We start from the raw sequence: 20,700 nt of genomic DNA on the forward strand, positions 1-20,700 counted from the left end.
CCACAAAATAATTTTCCTATCACCCACTTAAACCTTACTTGAGAGAATTAATAAAACTCTGAATGTTTTGATCACCAACAAAATGATTAGATATCTCATTTAAATATGGTTGAAAAGTAATCTTCATTAAATTTAATTGTTCTGAATTTCTTATACATTCAATGAAATTGCATGCATGCGCACTATTGGCGCCAATGCCGGTACTGGATGGTCCGCTAGTTAGAATCTGTAAAATTTCTTTATGGCTGGGATAAGAGTTATTGGAAGAGTGACAAGACGCAGTCAGAAGTTTGTGGTAATTAATCTCGAACTCATCTTGAATGGGGTTTTGTGAGTCTAAATTTGAATCAGGGAGAACAGCAAGGTAGTTGCTTTGAGCTGAGTCATCAGAGACGCCACTAGGGTCAGTAGATATGGAATTTCTTCTCTGGAAGTTTGGGTCATCCGAAAGTTTTATTGCATTAAAAAGAAGGTAAACTGACTTGAATGCTTCAAGAACAAAGTCATTGCGTTTGCTTTGTTCAAAAGTTAGTTCGGAGACCAGCTTTAAAAGTGCAATAAAAATAGTATATCTGAGAGGAGGTGAAAGCGTGGCTTTAAGTAGGTTTGGGAAAACCACCTTGCTGAAGAAGATAAACGAGAGCCCATTCTGAAGTGTATCGAGAACGTTAAGAAGAGAAGTCTCTGGCATCTCTCCATACGGCTTTTTAATTACAATTATTGAAAATGCTCCAACGACTTGGATTATTGTCTGGTGGTCTCCAATTCGATTCCACTCCTGAGATTTAGTAAGTAGAAGATTGGCTAGTGCGGTCAAGTACTGAGAATACCATTGGAAAGGAAGGAAGCGAACGATGTCTCGAAGGAATTCAAAGGAGAGAGTTGATTGGAATCTCCTGTGACTCAGACAAAACTGGAAGCGTTCAAACACCTGCTTAACATGGCTGGAAATGGTGGCTTCAAATAATGAATGTCTCTTGAAGAAAGAACTGCAGAGTCGGACAATCCCAGGTACTGCAGATGCAGGCCCATGCCAGATCTTTGCATCAATCAAATGGATAAAGAGCTTGTCATAAAGCTCATTCTGGCTAGCTAAGGTGTCTAGCCTAAGAGCAAGTAGCTGTAGAGAGTATGGAATGAAGTCTGTTAGATTCTTCTCTAGGATTCCAATGAGTATCGGTAGGACAAAATTATCCAATTTTTCACAATCTGAAGAATTTCTTATACAGACTCCAAGAAGCTCAAATAAGTAGTGGTTGAAGGACGGATTCTTTGGGTTCTCCACTGCAAGCTTTGTGCACTCTGCAATGGTGGGAGCCAAAGTATTAACCAATTCGGATCCAAGCTTACCTAAATACGTCAAGAGTCTCATCATACATCTAGGAATAAATTCGCTCTCTGTCAAATAAGTCCTTTTATCTCCTCCTTGGAAGGCTTTTTTGAGCATTGGATGAAGAATATTCCCAATCATCTGGAAACATAGATTATATGTCTCTGCTGGGGAAAGCTTAAAAACAGTTTCCTGGCTGCCCATTCCTTGTTGGACTTTTAATAAAGCTCCTCCTGAGTTTGAATTATCATTAGATGTGCAAATACTAGTATTTGCACCAATTCCACCACCCTGAATTGAAGGGTTTCCAGTAGATGATGCTGTTTTTTGGGTTAATATCCTCTCAAACGCCAACAAAATCATCATCTCCTCAATGCTGGAAGTTTGAGTAGAAAGCCAATTGTAGGACTGCTGGAGAATATCCAGGGAAGAAGCGTTATTGAAGTGACTTTTGAAAACAATCAGGTACTTTAAAGCACAGCAACGCATCAAAGGAGAGCTAGTAAAAGACTTGATGTAGTTGTCATAGAATCCAACAATGTCTATTCCATGCTCCAAATGTGCAACTCCTCCAATCTTCGAAAAGGACCTCACTGATAAGCAAATGAATAAGAATACAGAAGCTTCTCTGGTAACATCAGACTTAGTGATTTGATACTTGCAGTAGTTACCGCTTTTCTCATTAAACTCCTCCCAGTCAAAGATAGATGAACTTCCATGCGCATCATTTGAAATGCCATTCAAGAGACTGATAATCAAATTACTCAATAGTTCACTCAGCTTTGTGTAGTAGAACTTCCCCAAATTCTTGATGCATTCCAAAGCTGCAGATCGTTTGGAAGTTGAATCACAAACATCATTTATATCCCAAAGGTATTTGTATACAAAGTCCTTGGGAGTTTCTTCAATTATGTTTAAATCATTAATATCCAAAAATGTACAAGGTATGAGGATCTTCTCAACAAGATGATCCAATACTCCAGAATCCATAAATGCATTATCAGACCATTGTGTAGCTGCTAGAGAACCAATCAGCCTTAGACCTTCATCAATTAAAGAAGATATAGAACTGGACAATTCAGGATTTGTATCTATAGTATTATTATTCTGAGAAACCATCTTTGTGAGTAGGATTGCCACAGTTGAAAGAGACTTCCTAGCATAAATATCAAACGGTTCTTGGTACCTATCAGAATATATCCTTAAATTCTCAAATATCTGGCTCTTGATATTAAGGCAGATAATAAGCTGATCCTCTGAATCCACCAAACCAGGAGTAGTGTCTAATTCCAAAATAGCTTGGAAGGATTCCATAAATGGCCCAATTCTATCCTCAAAAAATTCAGGAATATCACAGCAATGAAGAATATAAAAGAGCTGGCAGCTTAAGAGGCAGATATTCATAACCAACTGTCTGCTTGTATTATCTTGGATTACCGGAAGTCTTCTTAAAAGGCATTGAGAAGAATAAACAAACATTCTATACATAGGCTCACAAACCACCTTGAGAATTTCCTTCAGCTCAAGCAAGACCTTGTTTGAGGATTCAGCATATCTATATTTGTCCAAAATTAATTTAATCATAGAGAGGGTGCTTTCATATTGTTGCAATTTAGAAACCAATGCATTCAGATCACTCCCAAGAAACATCCCATTATTGGAAAGAAGGTCAGTTTGCTCATCAGGTAAAAACTTGACAATAATGACAAGAAGGTCATTCCAATATACAGGAAAGTCTCTGATAGAAATATAAAGGAGCATTTCACCAATTTGGGACTGAATCATCTTTGGTGTGTTCATATATATGTTCACAATGTTGCCTTTAATAATATCCCTATCATGTTTATTCATCCCACCATGTTCCCAATCAATATCCCACTTTCTCTTGACCAAATTCTTCATATAAATACAACCAACTTGTCTAATATGTAATTCAATATCAGTCTTAGTAACGATCATGAGCAAAGTTTCAATAAACCCTGGCATTCCCTCCTTCATATTTAAGGAGTTCTCAGCCATTTTCACATCAGCAGGGTTGATGCTGGTACTAAGACCTAATAGAGTTACAATCTCTTCCATTTTTCTTTAAAACTATCTTAATGTGTTGAACCCTGGACTCCTTTATTTGCAAGAGTCCTTTCTGCGCTTCCTCCTAGTTCCCTATATTCGCTTATAGGGGAAAAATAACCTTAATTTCAAAAAAAATTAAATTATTTCTGCCCCTGTTTTAAATTTTTTTTATTGATAATTATTTTATTTTTCCCTTGCAAATTTTTCAATTTTGTAATCTCCTATACCGGCACTGCCAATATTTTTTTTAAATAACTAGTTGTGGGGATGCCGCCCAAATGCAAATTTAACAAATAACGTAATCTTGGAAATATAAACCTATAATCAAATGAAAAATTCAATTATTTTAGTCAAGTTTATTATTTTTCTATTCTAAATAATTATATCTATGGAAAAATACTTCTTTTTTCTCTAAAACTAATTCATTTGATTGTTTTGTTTTCGTGGTAGTTATATACTGGTAAAAGCTCTAGCGATGTTCTGAAACTGCTTTCTTCTATGGATTGTTTGGCCATAAAAAGGCCTGTATAAATTATTCCAATAAGATTAATTGCAGTAATTAATAGGAATTTTTCGGAAATATTAATTAACTTAAAACTGTAGTTGTTGATAATTTGGTCAAGTATGGGAGCAGACAACAAAATAGTGTGAATTATTGCTAGAACCATTGATTTTATTTCTGAAGGTGTAAATTTGATTGAAAAGTAGAGTGCATTTATAGAGGGAACTACACAACTGATGTGGAATATGCCATGACAGAGTGTGAAAGCAGAAATAAAGTCAGTAAAGGTCTTGACTGGAATCTCATGGAGCATATATGTACATAGGGTTAGTCCAAATGATACCATTGATAGAATGGCAAAACAATAAACCTGGAGAATTACTGGAGAAAATGTGTTGGACATATATGCAAGAAAAATCGACAATATCAACGATATAATTGCTTCGTATATAAATGAGTAAAGTTCCCACCACTCAATATTAAATGCTGTTTGGTCAATTACTATCCACTTGTGGAAGTTATTACCCGATTGTATGAAATATATTATCCAGTATGGAATTACTAGGAACCAAAATAAATTACTTTTATCCCCTATAAATTCTTGAATGTTTGTTGAATATTGTTTAATATTTTGATAGTTAATTTGGTAAATTGAATTATTTGTGAAATTTAATTTTAGTTTATGTTCAACTAAGTAATATCCAAATGGAATCATTATTAGTAAAACCAATAAATTAAAGCAATAGATATGAATATAGTCAATTTCAATTGTCTTGTTGCTAAATTTTAAATTTTTTTGGGTTAATAACTCTAAAATCGATATAAATGTAAGTCTTGAAATTAATAAACTTAAGTAACTTCCAATATTATAAAAGCAAATTTCGCTCCATCCTGCAAAATCAATATATGAATTAGAATACCTAGTGTTGTAATCGTCAATACTACTATCCACAATTAAAATGTTCAAATTGTAGTACATACTATTGGAACTTGATTGTAAAATACAGCATATGGCGAAAAGTATCAATGTAAAAACAAGCACAGAAACACTATTGGGCTTTAATTGTAAATTTGAATTATTTTCATCCAACTCAACTTTGTTTCCAAAATTCATTTCAGAGCTTCCTGGAGCTAAATCAGCCTCTTCTCTATGAATATTATTCATAATATTTGTTGTTTCATCAAAAATTAAAATATTATCATTTAATGTTTCGCTATTAAAAACATACAAGCCTCCACTTCTTCCAGAATACCTTAATATATCCAATTTGAGAAATTTGGTTTCAATAAATAAGTTCGTTAATACAATTAATAATACTGCCAAAACTGATCCCAACATTATCTTTAACGAATACTTTAAAGACGTTTTTTTAGACTTCAAGTCTGAGGTCATTCCCAAGAAAAAGCAAAACAAACCCTCAATTAAAAACATTATCGCCTGAAAAGGGAGTCTTAGATAATCACCAACCACTAATAACGGCCATATCATTGTAATGCAAGAGTTAGCCCAGGAAGAGATTAGAATCAAAAGCATCATATATAGCTTTGAATTTCTCTCCGGTGGGACAAACCCTCCTTCCGCTCTAAGTAAGGAAGTATTATCCATTTTCTACCACCCCAAACTAACTACTCTAATTATATAATTTAAACTCAAAGCGCTGTGTTATATAATTTTACTTGTGCATGCACCCACACATTGTCCCTATAATGTATGCATATAACAGACTTTCATTAGGAAAATTTTAAACTACTACTACCTTATCAGATTATTCAACTAAATTATCATTAAAGCTTCAAAAAAAAATTACTTCCAGCGTAATTATCATTGCTCGAGACGTTTTATTGTCCTAATTTAATATGTAAATAAACGCCCTTGCGAGAATAAAAATGGTGCCGCTAAAACAGGTTAAGAAGCGCCAACAAGAATATTTATAAACTGGGGAATATTATTCAGCGTTCTGAAAAGCAGAAGATCATTCCAATCTCTATGAACTATTTGAATACATCTGGCTTTGCTGGATCTGAACTAAGTGTGTGAGGTTTCCTTGAAGGCGTACAGAAATATCCATGATTTGATAGAAAACGAAATTAACTACACAGAATAAACGTCAGTTTTCAAAACTGATTAATGTATTAAAAGTTAGCAATTCTGGTAGCTAATGGAATTGCCTAACTAGCTATCTAATAATAATTTATTTTATGTTTATTTTTTTCCTTATTTTTAAATTTTTAATATCTTTGTGAAACAATATATCTTTATCTGGGATAGTAATAAATACATATTGCCCAAATACCGCCAAATATGGCCCGCCTTCCGAGGGTTTAAAATAGTTTAAAGCGAAATAATAAATGAACAAGGATAAAGGCCCGATTTAAGTAAAAGAAATTAGGAATTTTGGACGGGAAAAAGTATATTAAAAGGGGGGTTCATGTATTAAGGTGAATTAATTTACTGTTATCCCGAAATATTCAAGTTAGAAAAACTATACAATCTCAAATATTTAGCCGTTAGGTAAAGATATACGGAGCTGAAGTGCGACAAGGTCTGAGAATTCAAAAAGCAAAGATTAGTCGGACTTTAGGGCGGAGATTTGAACGCGAATACTGCGAGGTAGCAAACTCAAGGTGGTAGTGAGGAGAGGAACCAAACAGACTATATGTAGGCAACTAGGAAAAGGATTGTAATCATTTTATGTGAGTTCAGTATATAAGCGAGGATAATTAAAAGAGTGATCAATAAAAAGAGAGATGGAGGTCCGAGTGGGAGGAAAATATAGATTGGGTAGGAAGATAGGAAGTGGCTCATTTGGTGATATATATTTGGGCACAAATGTTACAAATAGTGAAGAGGTTGCAATCAAACTAGAAAGTGTTAAATCAAGACATCCACAGCTTCTATACGAATCAAAGTTGTATAAAATACTAGCAGGTGGTATAGGGGTTCCAACAGTGCATTGGTACGGAATTGAAGGTGATTACAATGTTATGATTTTGGATCTTTTAGGCCCCTCTTTGGAGGACTTATTTACTATTTGTAATAGAAAATTCTCCTTAAAAACGGTTTTAATGCTTGCGGATCAAATGCTGAATCGTATTGAGTTTGTTCATTCAAAAAACTTCATACATAGAGATATTAAGCCCGATAACTTTTTAATTGGTAGAGGGAAAAAACTCAATGTAGTATACATTATAGACTTTGGGCTCGCAAAGAAATACAGAGATCCTAAATCCCAGGCACATATTCCTTATAGAGAAGGTAAAAACCTGACTGGAACAGCTCGTTATGCTTCAATCAATACCCACTTGGGAATTGAGCAAAGTAGAAGGGATGATTTAGAGGCATTAGGTTATGTACTTATGTACTTTAACAGAGGTACACTGCCCTGGCAAGGGCTTAAAGCAACTTCTAAGAAGGATAAATATGACAAAATTATGGAAAGAAAGATTGCAACCCCAATAGAAACACTTTGCAAGCATCATCCATTTGAGTTTATTACTTTCCTTAATTATTGCAGAGCTCTTAGATTCGAGGATAGGCCAGATTATGCCTATTTGAGACGATTGTTTAAAGACTTGTTCTTTAGAGAGGGCTACCAATATGACTTCATTTTTGACTGGAGTTTTCTCCAGCCAGAAAAAGACAGGAGAAGAACAGGAAATTCTGTAGGTGTCGGAGTTGGCGTCCCAGTTGGAGCTGCTGTAGCAAATGCTGGAGCAAATGGCCCCATACCTACAAATGGAATGGGAGTTGGAGTTACACAGGGAAATATACCTGCTGGGCAGTCCACCAATGTAGTAGCCGCAGGAATAGGAACTGCTACGGGTGCTATTCTTCCCCACAATGCAAGTCTTCCTAACCAAGCTGGTCCTTCTCAATGCATGATGCCCGGGGGCCCCTCCAGCCCTGCAGGAATCCCAGTTGCCGGAGGAGCAACTCAGGTAACATATACTCAGACAAATGCAAACTGTGTAGCGGGTGAAGGTGGGCAGAATGTTTATCATGAATCACAGCAAGATGAACAGTGGGGAGGAGTTGTCAAATAAAGACAGCCAAGTATGCCAATTTTCCTCCTTAATCCAAGTCCCATTCAAGACCTCATACATGGTTGTTTTCGTACTTTCTAGTCTATATATCCACCCCTTCTCCAAATCTGAGTTTGCAAACTAAAAGTACTAAGATAAAGCACAGCTGAATTCTCAGTTTTCACGGAATACTTTGAGAATTCGTGGTTTGTATGATGGTACAGAATCTGCCCCATTTTTTTGGGGCTTTTGCTTCTAATTACATAATTATTAATGCTCCCTATTTATCTAATTATAACACCTGCAACTCGCAAAATTTGATTTCATTTAAGTTGTAGCAGAACCATAGTAATAATTGATTTAATGAGTTATTAATCTCAAATAACAAACTAGAGTTTTTCATGTCATTTTAAGTGTCAGAGCCTGCTTTAGTATCTGTTTATCAGTGTCAGGATGGCATCCAAAGTACTATCATCACCTCTTTCGCGTAGTTTCTAAAGTTTAACATATTTTTAATTAGAATAGAATCAACAAGACGTCATGCGATTTATCAGCTATTCCAGCGACTTGCTTGAACGTTTTTTTGCAGAATATTGCAACTCCTCCCCACACTGTTGCTTTGTGTGGCGCCAAATAACCTTTAATGTTAATTAACTCTGAAAATTTGTTGAATTAGAGCACCTCCCCACTTGCCGCCCAAACAATCTATGAACCCCAAATTTTGAAGAGCAAAGTAATCTTTCCAGGTATTGGAATATCTATTAAGAGGTATTTTTTTCTCTTTTTGAATTTTCCCAGGGAACGTACTGGGAAAGGAAGAATATTGGAGGGCCTGTTACACTTACAGACAAGTAAGAATTGACTTAAGGATAAGAAGAGTAAAAAAGGAATTAAGAGTGATAAAGATTTAAGGAATAGAAATTGTCAGAGTAGCTAAGCTAGAGAATGGATTACCAAGAACAAGAAAGCCAGACTGGGGTCCGCTTCAATTGGAATATTTGGCCATCAACAAAGCTGGAGGCTACAAGAGTGGAGATCCCTTTGGGATGTTTGTTTACTCCGCTTAAAGAGAGTAGCAAGCTGCAACTTGTGGAATATGAGCCAATTCGCTGTAGAGCATCAGGATGCATTTTGAACCCATATTGTCCAGTGGATTTCAGGTCCAAAGTTTGGACTTGTCCATTTTCTTTACAAAGAAACCCATTTCCTCCCCATTATGCCGAGCACATTAGCGAGACGGTATTACCAGCAGAGCTAATGTACCCTTCTGTTGAGTATATATTACCTGGAATCCCTGCAAATAACGTCAGTCCTCCCGTATTCATTTTTGTGATTGACACATGCCTAATTGAAGCAGAATTGACAGAACTTCGTGACTCGATCCAGCAGGCAGTTTCTCTAATGCCTTCAGACGCTCTTGTAGGTTTAATTACATATGGAACAGTATGTTGTGTGCACGAGCTAGGGTTTACAGAATGCCCCAAATCATATGTCTTCAGAGGCACTAAAGACGTTACTTCTCAGCAATTGCAACTTCAATTAGGTCTAACTTCTCGTGGAGACACTCGCAACCAGATGGCTGAGGGATCCTCCAGAAGGTTCCTTTTGCCTGTTTCAGAATGTGAATATTCCTTAATGAACATATTAGACGATTTACAACCGGATTCATGGCCAATTCCTGCTGACACTAGGCCTCAGAGATGCACTGGCGTGGCTCTAGCGGTAGCAACAGGATTGATGGAAGCTTGTTGCGTGCAACAAAGTGGAAGGATCATGCTCTTTGTTGGAGGGGTATGCACAGTTGGTCCTGGAACCATAGTTTCACTTCCACTGGCTGAGTCAATTCGTCATCACTTGGATCTTCAAAAAAACTCTAACTCTGCAAGGCACGTGCAAAAGGCCCTTAAATTCTACTCCTCCTTGGCGCAGAGAGCTGTTCAAAATGGTCATGCAGTCGATATCCTTGCTTGTTCTCTCGATCAAGTTGGACTGCATGAAATGAGAGTTCTATGTGACCGTTCTGGAGGTCATATGGTAATGAGCGATTCCTTTAGTATGAACATATTTAGAGACTCATTCAAGAAAATGTTTGAGCCTGATGCTTCTGGATACATTAAACAAGCCTTTAATGGCAGAGTGGAAATCCTTTGCTCAAAGGATGTCAAAATTAATGGTGCAATTGGTGCATGCACCAGTACTGGTAAAAAAGGCGCCCAAGTTGGTGACACCATGATAGGAGAAAGTAATACATGTGAGTGGGCATTTGGCGCCATGGATAAAAATACTACCGTTGCATTTTATTTCGAAGTAGTAGCACAGGGAGTGAATCAGATTCCGCCAGGGAAACAATCTTTTATACAATTCCAAACTTTATATAATCATCCATCTGGGCGAAAAAGGCTGAGAGTTACCACAGTTTCCTATAGATATTCAGAACCCAATATTTTGGATTTAGCACCAGGATTTGACCAGGAGTCAGCTGCCGTACTTATGGCAAGATTGGCTGTATCTAAAACAGAAAGTGAAGATGGATTAGATGTACTTCGTTGGCTTGACAGAAAACTTATCAGACTTGTTTCGAGGTTCGCGGATTATCAAAAGGACGATCCCAACTCTTTCCATCTTTCTTCGGAGTTCAGTATATACCCACAATTTATGTATCATCTCCGTAGAAGCCACTTCCTTCAGACTTTTAATGCCTCGCCAGATGAAACTGCATACTACAGAACTGTTCTTTTAAGGGAAAATGTTATGAACTCTTTAGTTATGATCCAACCAGCCTTACTACAATACTCATTTGATGAAGGTCCTCCTCAACCTGTGCTTCTTGATGTACAATCTCTTAAGCCTAATGTTATTCTCCTTCTTGATTCTTTCTTCCATATTGTTGTCTGGTACGGAGAAATGATCCACCAGTGGAAAGAGCAAGGCTATCACGAGAACCCAGAATATGAAAACTTTAAGAATCTATTACTTGCTCCAGCAGAGGATGCCAAGTCTATCCTTCAGGACAGATTTCCCGTTCCAAAGTTTGTTCTGTGTCACGCAGGAGGTTCTCAGGCTAGGTTCCTTCTTGCTAAAGTTAATCCTTCTGCCACCCACAACACCCTTTCAGGTGCCACTTTTGATTCCGTCTCTGATGGATCAATTGTTATCACTGATGATGTCTCGCTTAAAGTATTCATGGAGCATCTCATCAAACTCGCCGTACAGTCATAAAGTAACTATACCTACTCAATTATTATACTAAGTCTAACAAAACTAACTGTTCAGATTAATATTAAAAGCAATACTAAAGATATCGTTAAAACCCCTGGTATCTTTCTATCTATTGAATTTGATGTTATCAGCCTCTGCTTTATACAGGTTCCTGGAATATTTGGAGTAACTGAGTAATTATAAGAACTTATTATTTCACTAAAGAACTTGTATTTCAACACCAAAGGCTGACTGGACGTTTTTTCTTGAGAGAGAATAGGAACTTCTGGAGGGCATACCTTTAATGCTTGTATGCTTGAAGGTACCGTATACAAATTATAATAATGAGTTGAAATTAATGCCTTCCTGAATTGATAGTAACTCTCAAAATAAGTTGGACTGGGATCTAGTCTCAGTTTCCAAGTATTTACCTTACTTTTTTTCTTTATGATAAAATTATAATTAACTCTCTCATTTGGGCTTGTGTCATCTGCTGAATATATTCCATTATCGTATGTTTCTATGTCGTCTTCTTCAATAACCAAGGTTATCAAGCTCATTATGAATTTCTCTTTTGAACTTAAAAATTTGGATAACAACCTCTTAACTAAAGCAAAGTTTTTATCCTTCGATCCACTGCTTTTGTTGCTATTTCTTTCCTTGTCCAATCTTGAGTATTTCACAACTTTATCACATTTTGAACCCTTAAAATATCCATTCCCAAGGACGAGAATTATTTGACAAGAAGAAGATCCCAAATTACCTATTTCCCTTGTAACTATATCAATCTCTTTACCATCTAAAGAAGGCTCAGAAATTATATATAAGAATCTAAACTTTTCCATATACATCAACTTAGTGACTAAATAATTTGGTGAATTTGTTTCTAGCTCTACAATCTGATCTTTGAGCATTGGAAAAGGATGAAAGGATGTGTGGCTTTGTTGGACAGATATTACCTGAAAAATATAATTTTCTCCCTTAACATATTGTAGTTTATTTGCAACTGGGGTTTTATAAGGACCCTTAAAATTTTCATGTACGCTTAGAAACAAGAGAGATGTAAGATAAGGTGAATCCATGGTAGAAACTGAGCTTGAAATATTAAACTCAACATATTCTGTTAAATGCATAGAATTAATTACAACAGGTCTTGTGATATCTATTGAAAGTCCCCACCATCCTTCTCTAAACCCTTCATTTGACTCTAAAGTTATAGCAAGAATTCTTTCTTTTGCATATTTTGTAATTTTGACTCCTCCACCCGAAAATGTTTTAGAAATATCATATGATTCTGGAGGTATTACCCGAACATTCAAATCTGTGTTTATGTATTCTGTAATAGATTTTGGAATAAGCATACTAATTGTCATCATTCTATTATATTGATGTCCTATTAAAAAAAAATATACTACCATTGAATATTTTTCTTTAGTATCAACGAATACAAAAGGTCCCCCAATTTCAGAGATCTCAGTTTCCCTTGGATCAAGAATCTCCCCCAATAGAACTTTTTTTGTGATAACTTGCACATTTTCTTCTTCATCTTGAACAATTTCATCACCAATTGAGAAGATTTCCACCTCCCACTCCTTCTTCTGAGCTTCAAATATGTTTTCCTGATATTTTGAGTTTCTTTTAGATTTGGGTCCTTCTACTAATAAAATACATTCCAATGGATTATCTGGATCTACATTCCTAAGCAAAATAGAATCACTTTTTGTCTCAAACTCAATGGATAATTCCTCCTGAAGTCTGGATTTATCATATATCAAGGCATTCAAAAGAACATTTGAATATCCAATTCTTTGGTCAAGTTCTTTTTTAACAAACTGGGCCCCCTCAACAAGAGGTTTTACCCGAATATTATAGCTTCCTTGAACCTTGTCATTCATCTTACCTATCCTTAACAAAATTGGATATGTTTCTGAATTACTTACTCTATATCTAATTTGTATGCCAATATCTCTCGTCTTAGGGAGTTTATATGTTCCAATTGAGACAGATGAATAAGATAAGCTATTATTATTATTCATTAAATTTGAAACTGTTTGGTCTTTAATTAAAAACTTGATCCACTGACCAATACATTGGTTCTTTTTGGTAATTTCTTCAACGGTAGATACGTTTAAATTTAGAAACTCAGGCTTTGAAATAGGAACTGAGGGAATCAAAACTTCGATTTTAAGTTTGTAGTTTGCTTCTGACTTGAATGGAATTACAAGATCCTTGATTCCAACTTTAAGGGGGAAAATACTATTTAGGTTATTATTATCTATTGCTTCAGATAATCCAATGCTTAATACGAGCTCTGGTTTTTTTCTTTCCAAATAACATTCATATTTATGCCCATATATTTGACAAAATGTCTCACTATTTTTTGAGTTAATTGAGTAGCAATCATTTTGGTTTTCACAGGCTGGAAATGTTAATCTTATTCTAATTGGCTCTAATTCTCCAATTTCTGATATCTGTTGATTTATCTTATTTGATCCATTCCATTTCAAAGAGTTTATGATAAAACTGAATTCTCCTTTTTGGCTACCAGTATAATACGAATTAAATGTAGCATTTTTAACATTTAGTGGACCCAACATAGGTCCCAGAGTTCTTGAAACTGAAGTTTGATCTATATATGTTAAACAAAAGGGCGTTGTTGGGAAGTTATTTTTTGTGCTTGTAATACTAAGATTCCAGTTACCTGCAAATTCTTCTTTAATTGGATTCTGTAAGTCAAATCTAAGAACATAACTCCCATTTGCAAGATTTCCCATCATTTTAAGTGATTCTGTACCTTTGGTTTCATATTTTGGTACTTCCAAGCATTTACTTGAATTCTGCGAAACCACCTGCCAAGTTTGGAATCCCAAAGAAGTAAATACTTGAATTAGCTCATTCTCGGCATCTTTTCCAAGATCACAAGAAGGAATTTGTTCATTTACTATATTGTCAAATGCAAAAAGAGAATTTTTAGTATCAATAGAACTAGACTTTTCAACGATTCCTTTTTCAACTTTGTGTTCCAGATAAGATTCATTTTCTTCCAAACAACTAGTTTCGTAATCTTCAAATTTGCCAATATTACTAGATGGAAGTAACTTCAATTGATTAATTTTGTAGCTTTTTGGAACAGAAACAGTTATTATTGGGCTATAGAATGTACAGGGTATTTGAAACTCAAAATCCACAATGTTAGATTTTGAACCATAAAAATGAGTATTTAAATTGGAAACTACTGGTCGGTAAATACATGCATTACATGCAATTTTCGTTGTATTTATGCAAAAGACATAATTAAGTAAAAATAGACCAGAAAAAAACAATAACAGTAGTTGATTTGAGCCTCTTTTAGAAATTCTTGGAATCTTCATAAATTCTATTTAAGACCTTTTCTCTAATTTTACTTAGGATTTTACGATGATTTGTCTATTTTAAGCAAAGTGTTATTATAATTAAAGATTCAATAGCTTTTTATAAAACGCAAGATAGAAAATTTAATCCAAACCCCCAAAAAATATGGGAAAAATGAGTTATCTCGTATAGAACTCTTGAAAAAAAGGAAAATTTTCACTTTCAAATTACAAAAACAATACCGAAAATTTGGATAGACTTGTAAATACTATTCCACGAAACATACTGATCAACAGCCTTAATAAAGATAAATTCTTCAAAATATAGACAAAAAAAGTTTTGTAAAAAGTCTTATTTTTATCCCACACCTAACATTTCTCAATACAACGTGTAAATTGCAAGTGTGGGGAAATTGCATGCAGGTGGGAGATTTGCAAGTATGCACTCAAAATATATATGCTGTGTATAAATATGAATTAATTATTTTGAATACTAATTAACAACTATAATTTCGAGTTTTGTAATTCTATTTGGATATTTTCAATAGTACTAGTAAGCTTCTGAGACTGGTCAGTAGAGTATGCGTTTTGAAGATAAGCTAAAGTACTAATTAAAAAGTTATTTGCCATGGAAACATGATTTTTATTAAGTGGGGAAAGTTTCCTATTTTTAATCCAGCTGTCAAGAATTCCAATAATGCACTTTCTTAGGTGCAGAATAAAGAAATCGTGGTGATTTATAATAGGCTCAAACTTGAAAATAGGTGATTCAAGGGCTTTAATTCGATTAAAAATTAGCATAAATGGATCTGATGACGAGTTGGAAGCCAAAGAAGAGTCTAGTAATGAAATATAGACGTCGAAAAGCAAGTCATATGGAACAGACCATGATTTATTCCAAAGTTGTATTGAAATGGATGTTGGGAGCTGGGATAAGTTGCAAGGATCAATTATATTTTGGGATAATGCCGAGATATAATAATTAGTAAATTCAAAGATTGCTGTGATTGAATAAATTTGTTGAAAAAGGTCGTATTTTTCAAAAATTTCCTGGTTTGATAATCCAACACAAAGGTAAGTCCTTGGAGTAACAGAAAGAGATCCTAATAATGATGTCCCTGAAATGTTGAGTAAAGGTGTTTGAATAAACTCTAATAACCTATTAATCGATTCTGAAAGATTATCAGGACCATTAAAACCAAAGAATTTGCTCAGAATTGGGAGTTGTGATCCATAATCAGGATCTGAGAAATGAAAATAAATTACATGATCTTTTGGCGGAATAAGGCTTTGAAGGAGATAGTCCGAAATTTGGCTGCAGAGATATTCTATATTATTGTCTTCTTGCTTAATTGACACACTAGATTCAAGTAAAGTTGATACAATCAAAAATGGTTCAATGTATGAGTTACTTTTGATTAGAGAGTTAAGTTCAGAACATGGAAATATCTGGGTGGAAAGAATTTGTATAAGTTGGTTAAAGGTTTGGCCTTGATTATATGCCAGCTTTTCAATATAGTCTAGCAAAGGAATTTGAAGATTTGAGCAGAGGGAAATAATTCCCTCCAAGTTTGAGATTGCATATTCAAGAGAGTAGTCCATTTGGAATTGATTTCTGTCAAAGTAAGACTCAGTTAAAAGCCTTGGAAGGAGTTGTGAAACATTCATATCTACTGATATTAAGCCTTTTCCTACTCCTGAAATGCAGATTTCTTTTATGAGCCTCAAGGTTTCAATTCTGGTTCTGACATTTTTGCAGTAACTTCCACATAATACATTTTTGTTGAGAGAAAGCTCTGATAACATATTTATACATTTGATATATCCAGAATGTGTTTCTTGGAAATCATCTAATAAGTAAATAGTAGAAAGAATGAAGTAATAAGGTGAGTAATTACTTTCAGCTGCTAGTCCATATAAAAATGAAGAGAAGTCATTCCAGTTATACTCTTTAAGGTGTTGATTCGAATTTAATGACTTGAATGACTTAGAAATAGAGAAGGCAATAATACCCAAAAGAGACTTCTCTGAACATCTAGTTCTTTGTAATGAGTCATATCTGGAAATTTCGATAATATCTTCCAATAGGATTTGGCAGCAACATGAATTCCTTTTTTCGGCCCGAGTAAAGGTAGCAATGAACCTACTCATCATTACAGGGAATAAATCTCTTAAAAGACGAGCCACACAAGACTCCAGAACCTTTTTATTAAAGCAAGATGAGAACAATGTCTTTAGTGGCTGACTGAAGCTAAGGAGAATCAGAGACTTCATTGAATTAAAACTTATTTCAGATAATGAAGCATTGCAATCAAATGATTCGATAAATGCGTCACACAAAGAGTCAGACCACGCCTTAATAATCTGTTCGATGTGTAAAAAGTAAATATTATAGTTTTGGGTATTGAACTCTTCTTGTGAATCTGATCCAATGAAATTCTGTTTCAACTTCAATTGCTCAGTCAAAAGATGATCAAAGTGAGATATACAGTCTAAAAGCAGGAGAGTTGTTTCTTCAGTTTTATTGAATGGTTTCAACAATAATGATGAAAAGATTTCTCTAAAATATTCATTCTGCGATGGATCTGCTTGAAAGTATTCCCAGTATTTGAAAGGTGGAAGTGAAAATCCTCCAATTGGAGGAAGATTTCTGGAAGATATCCTTTCAATCATTGAACTCTCTTTTAAGTGATTATTATACAAGCAATCTCCAACTTCTATAGATAAGTCTGCAACCAATGCAAGTCTTTTCATGATTTTACTTGACTTTGAATTAACAAGCCAACCAATCTTTTTATATATTAATTTAATTTGGGTGACAAAGCTAATTTCTATTATAGAGCGATCTTGATAAGAAATCGCTTCCAGAATATTAACCGAAAAAGACTCCACAAACTTTTTAATCTGTGAGACTCCTGTATTTGAAACAATCAAATATAGAATTGGCATTTCAGTTAGTAAATTCTGATCATGTTTAACAAATGTTTTAAACGTAAAATCCTTTAGCTCAGGTGGGGATGAATCAAATAAAGTTAGAAATCTGAATAATTGGAGTAAAAAGTTGGTTATGTATGCCAATGACTTCAACAAAAATGTTGTAGAGTCTTTGAGATGAGTATCATAGTTTTTATTTAGCTCTTCAGACAGAATTTGATTGAAGGGCCGGCTCATAGTTGGTGGAATACAAGGGAGCGAAGACGGGTCAAAAACCTCGTTCCCTATTATATTTTGCGACCTCGAAAGAATATTCAACAAACTTTGTAGCTTTGAAAGGCAAACTTCAAGAATTTGGGTTGTCAATTGCAATTGCATCTTATTTTCATACTTATAAAATGGAGGGAGCTCTAAAACACTTTTAAGATCAAAAGCTATCGCTCCAGAAAGAGCTTCAACCCACGGAGATGTCAAAGAAAGATGGTCATCAGTTAAAAATGAATCTTCTGGATGGACAAGTCTTCTAAATTGGCTCGAATTTGTACTTGAAGTGAGAGGACACTGTATTAGTTGCATAAATAATCCACTTGCCCCAACAATTTGTTGAAGGCCATTCCATTTCAGTACTAAAAAGAAATATCTGGTTTCACCTACAAACACTATGCACCTATCTTTGACCCATCCAAGTAAATCATGCTGTCTATTATTGTTCCCTAGCGGATTTCCTCCATACTCAAGAAAAACATTTGGAGAAGCTCTGCTCCTCTTACAGGCTGAAGTGTGGAGATCTTCGAAATTATTAAGGTTGTTGTTGTTACTGTTTTCAGAGTAAGGAGTAAATTCGTGAATTGCTTTAACTTGCTCGTCAAACTCAATAATTATTGGTTCTCCTTTGGAACATTGGCTTGCAGAAGAGAAATTTCCATTATATCTGAGGTTCAAAGTTGGAGAATTTTGGCTATTCAAAGTCCTGTTCCTAAAATTGGAGCTTGAAGTTATTCCAATATCAGCAGGAAGAGAACTAAAAAGCCTAAGCTCAACTTGACAAATATTTTTGTTCGGAGTTTTTGAAAAGTCGGTACTGGCATTAACATTTTGGAATGAATAAGATGTTGCATTCCTGGTAATAATTGTGAGACCATTTCTATAGTAGGAATTTGAGATATTAGAATTCTCATTACGAGAGCTTGAAGCAGGAAGAACATATGTCAGCCAAAAGCCAAAAGTTAAATCGTTTGATGAATACGAGCTTGAACTCAATTTGGATTGATTAAAAGTGGTTTCAGTCTGAATCTTTTTTTTAGGCGACTCGAAAAGACTCTCGGGGTCAAATCTAAAGCCATTTATAACACTCTGGATAGAGGGCATTACTTCATTTGTTCTTTTAGAGCATTGGAATTGCAATCTTGTGCCATTGTTGGTAAACAGTGAAAGGGAGAGATTGTAGTCAGAAGTAAAAAAAAGTTGGAGGTCATTTATATCAAATTGATTTTGATATTCTGCTCTAATTGAATACATAGAAAATGACTCCTCGTTTTTCTTGAATAATGGGTTACCCGGTATCTTGGAGAAAATGTCAAAGATATCTTTTTTCCTCAGCATTGCAACAACTTTCAACGAACTTGGAGAAGAGAATCTTTTGGAGTCGTCTTTATTAAAAAGACCCAAACTAAAGTTTTCAAGATTTAGGTTTTCAGTTTTTGAAAAGAGTTTTTCACTATTTTGGAACTCAGATGAAACATAGTTATCCCAGTCTGTTGGCAAGAAAAAGGTATTAATATCCAAGTTAGATGCCCAGTAGCCTAAAGAATTCACCATTCTACCCCAGGGAATAATGTTTGAAAGAACTTCCTTGCTATTAATGTCATTCAAATAAGCAGCAAGATAAATATTCTGAGATGTATCAAGAATTGCCATGAAGCCACAGGGTGACAGAGAGATTTTTTTGATTGAAAATGATCTGGGCATAAATCTCAGAAAAGTATATTTCAAGAAAAGTTCTTTTGTAAATGAACTGTAAATCTGATGAGAATGTATGTAGCAATAAGGCGTTATCCAACCTTCACTTGATTGGTAGACCAGCTCGTGGATACTTGAACTGTTCTCTTCTAAGAAAAAGAATCTGCCATCCAGTGTACCTTGCAAGGAATGGAACTTTGAATTGTGAGAGCCAGGAAGAGAGCATTGGAGCATTCCGATATCCTTACCCCTGATATTCATTATTGGGACTTTTATCAACCCAGCTCCTCTTGGAACAGTTTTATCATTGTCAGATACTTGTGAATAATCACCTGCCAAATCAAAGTTATCAAATTTCAGAGCTAATAAATGAACAGATTTCTCTGTAATGACACACAGAAGATACTCAACATCACTAGTGAAAATACCAACTCGAGGAAACGTTCCTGTCATGTTTTTTATTGAAAATGGAAAAACAATGGTAAGTATTGACTCATCACTGGCTGGCTTTCCATCAAATCCTTGTTCAAAGTTAGAGGGAACGCTTCTCATTCTATCAATACTACGTCTTTCAGTAGAGGAACCAATGGATGATTCTCTTCTTAAAACTTTCTGAATTGTTTCTTCTATAGGGAATATATACAACATATTTTCCAATCCTACATAGCCATACTTTATATTTGGAATTACACCGTATACAAGTGAAGGCGATTTTCCTATGAGTAGTTGTACACGTTTTACATGCTGAATTATAGAGTTATGAAGAGGAAATGGCCCCTTCCACTCGATTCCAATGTACCCAACTCCTTCTCCTTGGCTAACAGAATCACTATATTGCTGAAGAATATTTGATAATGTACTCGAGCCATTTGGCCTTGATTTCATTTCTCCTGAGCTCAATTTAATTTTTGGGTTACTCCCCCCACATATTTCATCAAGCTGGTTCACTATTATCTATAGGATTAATACAGAAAATATTCGATTATATTTAGAGGAAAGAACAAAGTACCTTAAACTTACCTCTGCTCCTCTTCGGAATTGAGATATATTAATTTCATCTTGCATCTTTACAAGAGAAATATGTAATCAGGTTTGCAAAGAGATGCCTTATGAATTACCATGAACTGCAGTTTGACCAACTTCCTTTTTGAAGTTTGAGTATTTATTGAGCCAAATTACCTTTAAGTATTTCATTTGATCACGTGCCCGCTCATTTTATTAATTGAATAAAAACCCTCCCTTATTTTACAGCTAAATGTCAAAATGATTGAGATATAAATGGAAACAGAAATAATTTAAATATACTATATACTTTAAAGTAATTTTGAAAAAGA

At 34.9% G+C, this 20,700-nt stretch overlaps 6 protein-coding genes across 6 annotated transcripts; 2 read left to right on the top strand and 4 right to left on the bottom strand.

Moving 5' to 3' along the window:
* Nucleotides 1-34: 34 nt before the first annotated feature.
* On the bottom strand, nucleotides 35-3,409 carry cgd3_1790 (conserved hypothetical protein; the record flags this gene model as incomplete). Its single annotated transcript, XM_626751.1, has 1 exon — nucleotides 35-3,409. One exon carries the CDS (start codon nucleotides 3,407-3,409, stop codon nucleotides 35-37), a length of 3,375 nt encoding a protein of 1,124 aa, XP_626751.1.
* A 413-nt stretch (nucleotides 3,410-3,822) lies between these two features.
* Nucleotides 3,823-5,508, bottom strand: cgd3_1800 (hypothetical protein with 12 transmembrane domains; the record flags this gene model as incomplete). The annotated part of the gene is made up of 1 exon (XM_626752.1): nucleotides 3,823-5,508. The coding sequence occupies one exon, from the start codon at nucleotides 5,506-5,508 to the stop codon at nucleotides 3,823-3,825; it is 1,686 nt and encodes a 561-aa protein (XP_626752.1).
* A 1,142-nt stretch (nucleotides 5,509-6,650) lies between these two features.
* Nucleotides 6,651-7,946, top strand: cgd3_1810 (casein kinase I; the record flags this gene model as incomplete). Its single annotated transcript, XM_001388066.1, has 1 exon — nucleotides 6,651-7,946. One exon carries the CDS (start codon nucleotides 6,651-6,653, stop codon nucleotides 7,944-7,946), a length of 1,296 nt encoding a protein of 431 aa, XP_001388103.1.
* A 921-nt stretch (nucleotides 7,947-8,867) lies between these two features.
* Nucleotides 8,868-11,144, top strand: cgd3_1820 (putative Sec23; the record flags this gene model as incomplete). Its single annotated transcript, XM_626753.1, has 1 exon — nucleotides 8,868-11,144. A coding segment is annotated over one exon (2,277 nt), but the record flags the coding sequence as incomplete, so codon positions are not given.
* Nucleotides 11,145-11,194: 50 nt separating this feature from the next.
* On the bottom strand, nucleotides 11,195-14,494 carry cgd3_1830 (hypothetical protein having a signal peptide; the record flags this gene model as incomplete). The annotated part of the gene is made up of 1 exon (XM_626754.1): nucleotides 11,195-14,494. One exon carries the CDS (start codon nucleotides 14,492-14,494, stop codon nucleotides 11,195-11,197), a length of 3,300 nt encoding a protein of 1,099 aa, XP_626754.1.
* Nucleotides 14,495-14,977: 483 nt separating this feature from the next.
* On the bottom strand, nucleotides 14,978-20,251 carry cgd3_1840 (large uncharacterized protein; the record flags this gene model as incomplete). Its single annotated transcript, XM_626755.1, has 1 exon — nucleotides 14,978-20,251. The coding sequence occupies one exon, from the start codon at nucleotides 20,249-20,251 to the stop codon at nucleotides 14,978-14,980; it is 5,274 nt and encodes a 1,757-aa protein (XP_626755.1).
* Between the last annotated feature and the right edge of the window lie 449 nt (nucleotides 20,252-20,700).

Source organism: Cryptosporidium parvum, chromosome 3 (genome assembly GCF_000165345.1).
Source record: "Cryptosporidium parvum Iowa II chromosome 3, whole genome shotgun sequence".
Taxonomy (NCBI): Eukaryota; Apicomplexa; class Conoidasida; order Eucoccidiorida; family Cryptosporidiidae; genus Cryptosporidium; species Cryptosporidium parvum.